Source organism: Nannospalax galili, unplaced genomic scaffold, assembly GCF_000622305.1.
Source record: "Nannospalax galili isolate Female #2095 unplaced genomic scaffold, S.galili_v1.0 scaffold3, whole genome shotgun sequence".
Taxonomy (NCBI): Eukaryota; Metazoa; Chordata; class Mammalia; order Rodentia; family Spalacidae; genus Nannospalax; species Nannospalax galili.
The window spans coordinates 3,687,342-3,699,617 of record NW_008351466.1 but is presented as its reverse complement, the minus strand read 5'-3'; the positions used below and the strand labels follow the sequence as shown (position 1 = coordinate 3,699,617).

Below are 12,276 nucleotides of genomic sequence, written 5' to 3'. Positions count from 1 at the left end.
AGAGCTATAAACTCCCCTCTAGGAACCACTTTCAGCGTGTCCCAGAGGTTTTGTTGTGTTGTATTGTCCTTTTCTTTTAATTCCAGGAATACTTTTATTTCTTTCTTAATTTCTCTTTTGACTCATTCATCATTCAGGTGTGTGTTGTTTAATCTCCATGTGTTCATGTGGTGATTAGGTCTTCTTCGGGTGTTGATTGTAAGCTCTATTGCATTGTTTTCTGATAGAATGCATGGAAGTATTTCAATCTTTTTGTATATGTTGAGGTTTGATTTGTGCCCCAGTATATGGTCGATTTTGGAGAAGGTTCCATGGGGTTCTGAGTAGAAACTATGTCCTTTGGTGCTTGGTGAAATACTCGGTAGATGCTTGTTAAATCCATTTGATATATGGTATTGTTCAATTCAGATGTCTCTCTGTTAACTCTCTGGCCTGTTGACCTATCTAATGGAGACAGTGAGGTATTGAAGTCCCCTACTATTAATGAGTTGGGGTTAATATGGGTCTTAAAGTCCTGCAGTATTGATTTTATGAAGTTGGTTCACCCAGAGTTGGTGAATATTTGTTCATAATTGTAATATCTTCTTGAGTCACTGTTCCTTTGATCAGAATGAAGTGGCCCTCTTTGTCTCTTCTGATTAGTTTTAGTTTAAAGTCTATTTTGTCAGATATTAGTATTGCTATGCCTGCTTTTTCTTACTGCCATTTGCTTGGTATTTTTTTTCCCATCCTTTCACTTTGAGATAGTATCTGTCCTTGAAAGTGAGATGAGTTTCTTGCAGACAACACAAGATGGGTTTTGTTTCTTAAGCCATTCACCCAGTCTGTTTCTTTTGACTAGGGAGTTCAGTCTGTTAATATTTAACGTTATTAATGAAAGATGAGTATTGAATCCTGTCATTTTTATTTCTGTTTATATTCTTGATATAGCTGTACTTTTCCACACTTATACCTACATTGGATTTCTTTCCGCAACTCCTTAAGTATAGTAATTTCTTTCTTCAGCTCTTTGTATTGCTTCCAGAACTCTCTGAAGGGCTGGTTTTGTGGATATGAATTCCTTCAGCCTATTTATGGCATGGAAGATTTTTCCTTCCCCTTTGACTATAATAGATATTTTAGCTGGGTATAGTAATCTGGGTTGGCATCTGTGGTCATTTAAAACTGGGAATACTTTGGTCCAGGCTCTTCTGGCTTTCATAGATTGCACTGAAAAGTCAGCTGTAATCCTAATGGGTTTTCCTTTATATGTGCCTTGTTGTTTCTCTTTTGCAGCTTTCAGTATTGTCTCTTTGTTTTGTACGTTTAGTGTTTTTACTATGATGTGCCATGGAGAGTTTCTTTTCTGGTCCTGCCTGTTTGGTGTTCTATATGCTTTTTTTATTAGTATGGGCATGTTTTTCTTTAATTTTGGGAAATTTTCTTCCTTTATTCTGTTGAAGATATGATCCATGCCATTATCTTGTGATTCTTCTCCTTCCTGTATGTCTATGATTCATAAGTTTGGTCTTTTTATGGTGTCACACAATTGCTGCATGTTCCATTCTTGTGATTTCTTAAAATTTTCATAATCTTTTCTTGAGTGTTCTAATTTGTCCACTTTATCTTCCAGTCTTGATATTCTGTTTTCCATTTCATTCATCCTGTTGTTGAGGCTTTCTCCTGTCATTTCTAATTGACTTACTGAGTGTTTCACTTCCTTCTTCTTTTCTGCTGGAGTATTCTTCAATATTTCTAACTCTTTTCTGAATTCATTCAGAAGTTTATCCCTATCTTCCTTCAGTTCTTTGATTTCTTTGTTTTTGTGTTCTTTAAATTCACTGAATTCTTTTATCATGTTTGTAATTGTTCTTTTGAGTTCCATGTCCTGCATTATCTCTAAGGGGTTCTCATTGTACTCCTTTAGAGGACTATTGGTATTTTGTGGAGATGTGTTATTTTGGTTTTTCATGTTGTTATTTTTTCTCTGTGATTTTGACAAGTGGATTTCTTTTGTAGTTTCTGATTCTTTTGTGAGACTCAAGCCTTCAAATTTAGGTCTGCTTTTTTTGTGGACTTTATATGTAGAATTCAGGTTTTCTTGGAAAAGTCAAACTTTAATGTATTTTTACTGTTTCTTGCAGATGTGAACTTGAATTATATCAAATGGAAAATAATTGAAATCTGGAGCTGGAGAGATGGCTCAGTAGCTAAGAACACTGGCTGTTCTTGCCAAAGACTGGGGTTCAAATCCCAGTATCCACATGACAGATAACAACTGTCCGTAACTCCAGTTCCAGGGTATCCAACAGTCTCTTCTGTCCTCTTCAGGCATTGCACAACACGGGTGCACTTACCCACGTGCAGGCAATACACACATACACATAAAAATAATAAAAAATGTTTATTAAAATGTTGAAATCTATAAATATAAACAATAAAATATACAAGGGCAAGAAAAATAACTGAAGAAAAATGTCCCATTTTTGGAAATAATATTTGTTATTTTATTCATGAAAATATACTCAAATGCAAATGTTGATAGTTACTTTTTAAGAAGAGTTAAGAAACATGATTATTTAATATGAAGATGTTCTTCAGAATAATTGATTCTTTTTAAAGTTTTATTTATTATTTTTATTCTATGTGTATGAGTGTATTGCCTGCATGTGTGTAAGTGCAACTGAGTCATGCAATGCCCACAGAAATCAGAAGAGGTATTGGATTCACTGGAACTGGGCAGTAGTTAGCTGCCATGTGGATGCTGCGAATAGAATCCAGGTCCTCTGCAAGAGCAGTCAGTCTTTTTAACTTCTGAGCCATCTCTCCAACTCCAGAATCATTATTTCTAAGGATAAACCATTTATTACAGATTATTACGTATTTATTTAATGGTGTATTTGCATGTGTTTGAGTGAATGTATGTGTGTGTTGTGTGTACATTGCATTTAGGGGCAGGTGTTACACATTCCTCTATTTGTGGAGAGACAGGGAGTGTCCAGTGCCTTTCTCTGTCACTCTGTGCCTCAGTTCTTTGAGAAAGTGCATTTCTGTGCATCTGGAGCTTCAGTTTGGAGACAGGCTTGGCAGCCAACAAACCTCAGCAAATCCCTTTCTTTAAACCCTTCAGTTACAATCTCCCATGTCACCATGTCCAGCTCTTTACATGGGTTTGGTGATCTGAACACAGTTCCTAATGCTTGTGGATTTATCCAGCAAGTGCTCTTTCCAACTGAACAATCTCTCTAGCCCCTACATTTGTATTTATTACTCATAATACTTAAGTCACTAAAATTATATATAGGTTAAAATGAAACCTTATTATCAAAACATAGTTAATCAAGTATTATTTTCTTTTGTGGATGTAACAGGTACACAAACAAACTGGAAAAATTGAAGATCGTAGCATGACTAAATTCTAGGAGATTAAGCTTCCCTATTAACTTGTGATATAAAACTCTTTAATATCAAGTAGTTGTCAGGAAGAATAAGAAATCACTATCCCACCTACAGAAAACACAAATGTTCACAGATTTATGAAGCATTTATATTCTTAAATAATCATTGTTAATTAGAAAATGCAATAAGATGAAAATGCATTTATTATACATAACATAGGAAACATTATAGCTTACCAATGGAGCACACTATGCTGTATCATTTGTTTACCACTATGATTGTGTGGAACATTGGGAACTGCAGCATGAGACTGTAATTCAGCATCACAAGACAGTAACAAAGAACCAATAACTACCATAGGGAAAAATTCAAAATTCAAAATTTTCTTTAAAAAATGTCATTCATTCTTTGAGAATTTCATACAAGGTATTTTGATTATATACATGGCCCATCCCCCATCTCCTTCCAGATACATGCCCATGTACCTATCCACTCAACTACAGGACATCCTTATTGCTTTACAACCCATCGATTCCAATTTGTGTTCCTCAAGAGTGTGGTCCACCTACTTTGGTCACACCATTAAAGAAAATTGCCTCTCTGCCAGCAGCTATCAATTGCCAAAAACCCCTCAGTTAGGGGTGAAAAACTTTTGCCATCTCCCCACTCCATGCTGAGATTTTGTCTGGCTTGAGCTTGTGTATGTCTTGTGTATGCTGTCACTACCTCTGTGAGTTCATATTGCAACTGTCATGCTGTGACCAGAAAACACTGTTTTCTTGTAGTCATCCATTGCTTCTGTTTCTTTCAATCTTTCTGCACCCCCTTCCTCCAAAACACAGAGTCTTTGAGGAGCAATGTGATATAGATGTTGATTTAAGTCCAATCACTCTGTTGTCTCTTATTTTATGCACACTGAACAGCTGTACATCTCCATGATGATTACTGTCTACTGAAAAAGAAGCTTCTCTGATGAAGACTGAGAAACAAACTTATGATGGATATAATTATGATTCACTAGGAATCAATTTAGTACAATGTCCATTTAGCAGAGTAATAGTACTAGCTGCTCTCCCCTATGAAATATCTAGCCACAGATTATTGATCCCAATTATGAGAGGTATGTGTTCTATGTTGTGGATCAGGCTTAATCAATTAGAATCATTCTCATAAGGTTTGTGCCACTATTGCATGAGTGAATCTATCTTGCCAGGCCAGGTGTTAATGTAGCTTGCAGAGTTCAGAACTGGAAAAGGCTGATGATTACTTTTCTCTCCTGGTAGTATGCCTAGCACCTGCTAGCCCTATGAATGCTAGTCAATAGGGATGAACCTTCCAGGCCAGTACCAGCTTGATTTCTGCATGTCTTATGATTCAAGTATGTAGTGTTTTCAGCGATAGTGTCTTACTGTTAAGTTCTGGTGGGTAACATAGAGGGTAACCTGTAAGATTTGGGGGTCTATGGAATCCTAAAGGACAAAAACTCTAAAAGAGATAAGCAATTCCTGACCCTGGGCTTTTACTTCCCTGTGGTGTCTGGTGGGGACATTGCCTAATACATGGTAACTTCATTTAAGTTCTTTTCATAGTTATATGTATATATTTTTGGAATCTTCTTCAGTAGTGGGATTTCATATGATTTCTCTGTTATTTATCTCTTAGTATGCTCCCTCTTCTATCCTATCTTTACTTTCCCTATTACATTTAATCCTTCCTGTTCCATTATTGCTCCTTTCCCTCTTTACATCATCATATTCTATACCCACTCCTTTGATAAGTGGTTCCTGCCACTTTTAGATTTACATCCCTACAGCTTTCTCCAGAGAAATGGAAGACTAAAATTCTCAACAGTGCCATTACAAATTGTAAGATAAATTTTCATTGGTCTGGACTAGATCACATGCCCAATTATATGAGTAATTTACTATAATCATTATGGCATAATGCTGTAATTACTCTCACAGGAGTTACACATTAAGTCATTAAATTCTGGGTCTCGAAGTTGAGGTGGATACATCAAACAAGGATCCCTAGAAATAAAGAGGAGGTGGATTCTTAGTAGGAAAATAAAGCTCTCTACATACAGGGAGATTGTAGAAATTTTGCAATGGATTTCAACTTTAGTTTTTATCTAAAAAAGAGGAAATTATGTAACTAAATGTCAAATGTTATTAGGATGAATTAGTTCAACAACCTAATGACAAATTCCACGTACAATATCTTTACGTGAAGTCTGTGTGTATAGCTAAAGGCTACATAACAAGAAACAGTGCCAGACAGGCGAAATCTAACATGAGTTGTTGGCCTGGGTGGTCCAAGAGACTCACAAAATTACACAAGCTATTGCCACAGCCCTTGATGGCTTCCCAGAACTTGAAGACAAAACCCGACTGCTGAAGACAGAACATACTTCGGACACAGGATTTGTAGCAATAGAACTGCCACTGACATGAAACCACTTTCCCTGAAGGCTAGTTCTCGTAGCTTTGGAGAGCACTATGAAGGTGCCAAGAAAAAACATAAATTGATGGACCAACACCAGCTTCAAGACCAAATAACCACATTAATGACCAGCACAGCACAGGATATTGGTGCAGTAGTGGCACGTTTATCTTGGGGGCAATCAACAGCTACCTAATTGGATTAAAACCCTTTCAAAAGTAGGAAACTCAAGTGTGGTACTGTAAACATAACCAAATAGACATGGCTGGAGAGGTCATAGATCTTAGAGCAAACCAGATGACTGTCACATCCCCAGACTAATGTAATTTACTATGTGCAAAATATGTATCCATATTGTTTCAGACAAATAACCCAGTCACCACGCTTCAAAGAAGCTTCTGCACCACACAGAGACTACTACCAAGTATCACAACTGGGCACACACAGACATTGTCTATGAATTGTCCAGACCTAAGCAACACATCTGCAATGCAACCTCTACACCTAAGGCACATGGATCATAGAACAAGGGTAAGGAAGAGGTCACTAATGAATCTGTCAATTCTTGTTAATGAAGAAACACATGCAACAGAAAGCCAGAAACACAAAAGGTCACAAATGTGTAAAACATAGAGATTAAGAGTCTGCAGATTGCTGGTCCTTGAACAGGACTCCTGTATTAAACTTCACCCACCCAGGACTCAGGGACCATTGAGGAAGAGGGGGTGGAAAGATAGTAAGAGCCAGGGAGGAGGTGCATGACCATATGGAAACAGAGTCCTACAAGCTCCTGGGACCCTGCTCATATGATTCTATGGCAATGGTGTCAGCACACAAAAGTCACATGCAAACTCAGGCAGACAAAAAGCCAGCAGAGAACTGGGGAAATGAACATCAAACCCCAATCTTAGGTGAAGAAACATTGGAAACCGATTGCTACTAGGTGAGAAAGAGGTGATCTTCTTTAAAAAAGAGCCTCTAGAGAGGCTGACTAGACCACGGACTTGACACATTGGGCCTTAACATGAAAGACAGAGTATATGAGTTTCAGTGCGGGGGGGGTATGGGAGGTTGCCAGTGGGAAAGTGGTTATAAAGATGATTGAGGCTGTTAAAGATATTCTATATAAAATACACAAAAATTCAATAGAAACAAATAAAAAAAAAGAAACAATAGTAACAAATAGGGCAAGAAGTTATTAATTAAAAATGGGACAATAACAATAAGAAACATATTGTAGGTATATTGTAACAATATAGAAACCACTATACTACTAACACTTGGGTGAAAAACAGAACTCATGGTGAAATGAATTTTAAAACTAGGACTGCAATTGCTCGAAAGCATTGACAAGAGTACATGAAACCAGACCAGAAATACTTAACCAAGTAAATATCTAAACAGAAAGATAAGAAAGGAAAGGCTCTTGCTAGCTAGTACTACAATAGTGGTTGCTAGTAAATCTGATGAGAACAAAGGAAAAAAGGTATCTCTTAGGTATTAGAATAAATAGTGGAACAGGCAAGCATGTTTAAAGGATGGTAAATTTGTGCAAATGATGTTGAAATGCTTATTTCTGTCCATAAACTTCTTAGGACTGGCGATATAAAATATTAAACAATATTTTGGAAGATAAAAATTAGCATTAGATTTATGTTACCAATGAAGGACAGGTGACAATTTTGCATATCCAGGTGTGATCTCAGACCAGGGTAGACTATTATATATAAAATGATCTTGATAAGATCACAAAAACTGAAAGTAATCATTAGGAAGCATAACAAACAAAACTAAAGTTAAGATTGTTCATTAAAATGGATAGCTGTTAGAAAACGTTAGGACTTGGGGCAATAAGCACATTTATTAAAAATTTACTTCCTGTGCATCTCAACTCTTAGGCCTGATGGGGTGCTCTGATTTGTGTGTGCTCCACACTTTCAATGTTTCCCTAGCCAGGCCAATATTGTGTTCCCTTTCGAAGATCTGCCAACACCTTGGCATTCTTAGTTCTCAGGCCTGCTGGGGTTGCTCTTATTCATGAACCCTAGACCTGTGATCTCCCCAAGTCTGACCGGTGGTGAGTTCCCTTTCCCAAGACCTGTTTGTGTCTGGCCATCTAAGCTCCCAGCCCTACTCAGGTTGCAGTTTTCGACCCACAAACTTCCCCAGCCAACTTATCAGCCAAGCTACTCACCTAGCTGACCCTGTTGATAAAATGTGGATTCAATCCTGGAAACTTAGACTCAGAAGTTACAACTATTCCTAGGTGAAGTGAAACTTCTTATACCTCATTTGCATGTAAATATAAATTGGCCCCTAAATTGATCATAAAGCAATATTTAATTGGCCATAACCTGTCAGGCTGGCAAAACAGCAAAGAAAGATAGAAACAAACACTCAAAAAAGAACCTACCCATATCAAGAAACATTACCACTGACACTAGTCCAAATGACTAGCTCTCATCAAAAAATGAAAAAAAATCATGAACATCCAAGATAATAGTCTATTCCAGAAATTGGCATGCACACTGTAATGTTTCCTGAGAATACCAACATGACATAAGCAAAAGTCAATGATTTCAATATAGCAATTATAAAAATGTTCAAGGAACTCAAAGAGCATGTGAATAAAAGATTGTGAAAATGCAAACAGTTCAGTGGTATAACCAAAACAATTCATAGGAAAGAAGAAAAAGGAAGTAGAGGAAATGAAACACTGACTATCAGATCTTGAAGACAAGGCTTGGGAATTGGATTTTTAATCAAAGAAAATGTCAATCTTAAGAGCCAGGCTTGGTGGTGCATGCCTTTAATCCCAGCACTCAGGAGGCAGAGGCAGGCGGATCTCTGTGAGTTCAAGGCCAGCCTGGTCTACATAGTGAGTTCCAGGACAGCTGGGGCTACATGGAAACCCTGTCTCAAAAAAGACAAAAAAAAAGCTGAGAAGTGGAATATGCAAGACCACTGACACACTGTGAAAAGAACAAATACATGAATCACAAGTATAGAATAAGGAGAAAAAAATCCCATGTCAAAGGCACAGAAAACATTTTTTACAGAATCATAGAAGACTTCCCAAATCCATGGAAGAGACACCTATCAAATTACAAGAGGCATACAGAACACCAGATAGAAAGGAAAAAAGAACCTCCTCACTTCACATAACAGTCAAAACACTAAGCATACAGAAGAAAGAAAAGATGTTGTAGGATAAGATCAAGTCACATATAATGACAGGCCATCAGAATAACAGCTGACTGAATTTTCACTGAAGACTATGAAATCCAGAAAGATTCAACCTAATTTCCTAAAAGCCATGAAAGAAGGATGCTAGCCCAGAGTCCTATACAAAGCAAAATTATCAGTTGTAATTGAAGGAGAAAAATTTAACATGACACAAAAAATAAGGAATTTATGACTGTTGGACCCCCAGTTTGGGGTACCCAACGTTCACGGGAGGCCGCACCCCAATAACTCAGTCCCCAGACCAGGAGATGCAACAAGCAAGAGGATTTTATTGGTGTCTGAGCAGACGGGCTCCTGCCTCACTCGGAAAGGAGAAGCCCCGAGCTCAGCTTACAGGCTGCTTATAAAGGCAAAAACCACAAACCGCAAGCGGCTCCTAAGCCAAGAAAAGCAGAAGCGGGAGGGGGATTTCTCGGGTGATTTCCAGCTTGGGCGAGGTGCACAAAAAGGTCAACTCTTTCTCAGCAGTTAGAATTGTTTTTCGTTTTACTTTCTTGTACAACTTTTCTTTGGCCTGGGGGACTTGGTTTGAATCCATCATTCCTCCCTTTTCTTACGGCAAGATTTTAATCTTAAAATCTATAGGTCTTCTGTTCTTTTTAGAGCATGGTATTGTTGGGTAAGGACCAAGGCCTGAGTCACCGATAATTGGTCCCTGATAAATTGTAGCAGTCTGTTGAGGATGCATGGCCCGAAGGTTAAAAGAAGGAGAAGAATAACTATGGGGCCTATTAGGGTGGACACTAGGGTAGTTAACCAGGGGGTTTTACTAAACCATCCTTCAAACCACCCCTGCTTGGATTCACGGTCTTTTTGTCTTTTATCTAACCTCTGGCGGAGTTTAGTCATAGAATCTCTAACAACCCCCCAGCTGTCAGCATAGAAGCAACATTCCTCACCTAGAGCTGCACAGAGCCCTCGTTCCTTGAGGAAAATCAGATCCAACCCCCTTCTATTCTGTAATACTACTTCTGAGAGGGAGGTTAGGGATTTCTCTAAGTGGGTAATTGACTGTTCTATTGCCCTAATGTCCTCATCTACAGCCATCTGTAACTCTGCATAATGTTGTGGTCCTTGTATTAGGGCTGCTGTTCCGGTTTCTACCCCAGCAGCCACCCCTACTCCCAGAGGTATTGCTAGAGTTAGGGACACAGGCTCTCTCTTATATCTGCTTGATTGTTACTCAAAAAACTGTTCTACAGAATCTATGGGGTGATAGAATACCCGGGGCAAGAGCTTAATCATGACACAGTAATCTTGAGAGGTATTAAGGACCATACTGGCTACACAGGGAGACAACCCAGAGTTACAGGCCCACCAAGCCCCTTGTGGAGGTAGGAGATAGTAATTCCCTTCCCCTGGGGGTACAGAAATAGTGGAGTTACAAAGGTGGGCATGAGTTGGGGGTGGGTTTCCTAAGCAGGGTCCAGATCCTGAGACTTCCATGAGGGTTAGGGGGTGAGGGGTCTCTTTATGGCATTGGTCAGCTGAAGTGGTGTTATTGAATGTACCTCGTGTAGCTATGCCTTCGTAATAAGGGGGTGCTGCTGCTAAACATAGCCAACAAAATTCAGTCAGGTTGGGGTCTGTCTGTCTCATGGCCTTATATGCTCCTTGGATTAGATTGAACAGTTGGTCCCCCGTGGTCGAAACCTTTTGACTTGGTGGACTGGGGGGTCTGTTCTGACAGGATATTGGTGGGGGAGGTGTTAGAAAAAGGGTTGGGGAGGTGCTGTGAGGTGGCTTCAGGTATTAAAGCTGGTGGGGGATTTGGGTAGCTAGGGATGGGTTTCTGGATAGGCAAGATGGAGTTGCGACCTATACCTGTTGGGTAGGAGGAGGTATCTCTTCTAATAGTAAAAAGGAGGGCATCATCTATCCATTCCTTATATAGTCTGATTCTCCAAGAATACCCCTTGTCCCAATCTGTAGCCTTCTTTCCTGCTGCTGTGAATTTTACCCGGAGGGGGTTACACCATTTACTTTGACAGGCCTGTTTATGAGTAGTTTTCCACTTGTCAAATTTTCCCTGCAAATGACTGTTCTCATGAGAATAATTTGCTTTTACAGTGATGTAATCCCATGATGAGGTCAGGGACCACCAGGTGTCCCCGGTTGTTTTGCATCCCCAGTTTTTGCAGTAAAAGTAGGCCCTCCCTCCACATTGGGGGTTGAGCTGCTTATCCCGGTAGTTGCCTGGGCAGACATAGAAGGTTAACGTATGCAACATGGCCCAATGTTCATGAGGGCCACATCCCCCCCATGGGTCAAGTCCCAATCTCCCGGGGGGACTTTCCTTGTCAGGTGCCACCTCAGTATTCCAGTTTCCTTCTAAGTCCCAGGGCTCCGGTGCTCCTAAGGCTAATTTACACAGATCTGGATACATTATAGGCCACCAAGTGCCCTTGGGTGTCATTTTGTGGGTTTCAAATACTACAATACCCATTTGATTGATCACCCGCCAGGTGGTCAGCATAGGGAGATGGGGGCTTCCTTTACTGGGGACAAACCTACAATCAAGTAGAATCATTAGGTATCTCTGGAGAGCCTTATTTTTAGAGGGTTGGATGTTTTGTGTAGATGCCATTTTCCAGCGTCCTCCTGGGTCAGGGCTCTTTTGGCGTGGGAAGAGTGGATCCAGGCCGAAATCCCATCTACTTTGAGGGCCATGGGCATAGTCAGGAGAACCGTGTAGGGTCCTTTCCACTGTGGTTCAAGAGTCTTTACGTTGTGTCTTCTCATGTACACCTGATCTCCAATTTGGTAGGAGTGGGGCGTTTGTGGACTCCCAGGCTGGTAGACAGCAGCCAAGGACCTCCAAACCTGGTTCTGGATGATCTGGAGGGCTTGGAGTCTTGTTTTCAGGCTGGGGTTATCAAAAGAAGAGGGCAAGGGGGACAAGGTTACATTGAGGACAGGAGACAGTCCTCCAAAAAGGATTTTGTAGGGGGTTAGGCCATGTATAGCAGGAGTATTTCTAGCCCGAAATAGAGTTAGAGGTAGGAGCTGCACCCAGTCTTTAGTGCCAGTCTCTAGAGCTAATTTGGTTAAGGTCTCTTCAATGGTTCTATTCATCCTTTCTACCTGTCCTGAACTTTGGGGTCTGTAAGCACAATGTAATTTCCAATTGATCCCCAATGCTTTGGCCATTCCCTGACTTACCTGGGAGACGAAGGCTGGGCCATTATCAGACCCAATTTCCTTGGGCAG

General features: G+C 39.8%; 1 protein-coding gene across 1 annotated transcript in view; it reads right to left on the bottom strand.

The window, feature by feature from the left end:
- Positions 1–1,793: 1,793 nt before the first annotated feature.
- The window catches only part of LOC115066822, a gene marked incomplete at both ends in the record, with an annotated part of 13,227 nt that continues 2,744 nt past the window's right edge, over positions 1,794–12,276 (bottom strand). The window contains 2 exon segments of the mRNA XM_029553654.1: positions 1,794–1,809; positions 11,615–12,276. The exon segment at positions 11,615–12,276 is cut by the window's right edge and continues 95 nt beyond it. Of these exon segments, the coding sequence (XP_029409514.1) occupies positions 1,794–1,809; positions 11,615–12,276 (678 nt within the window).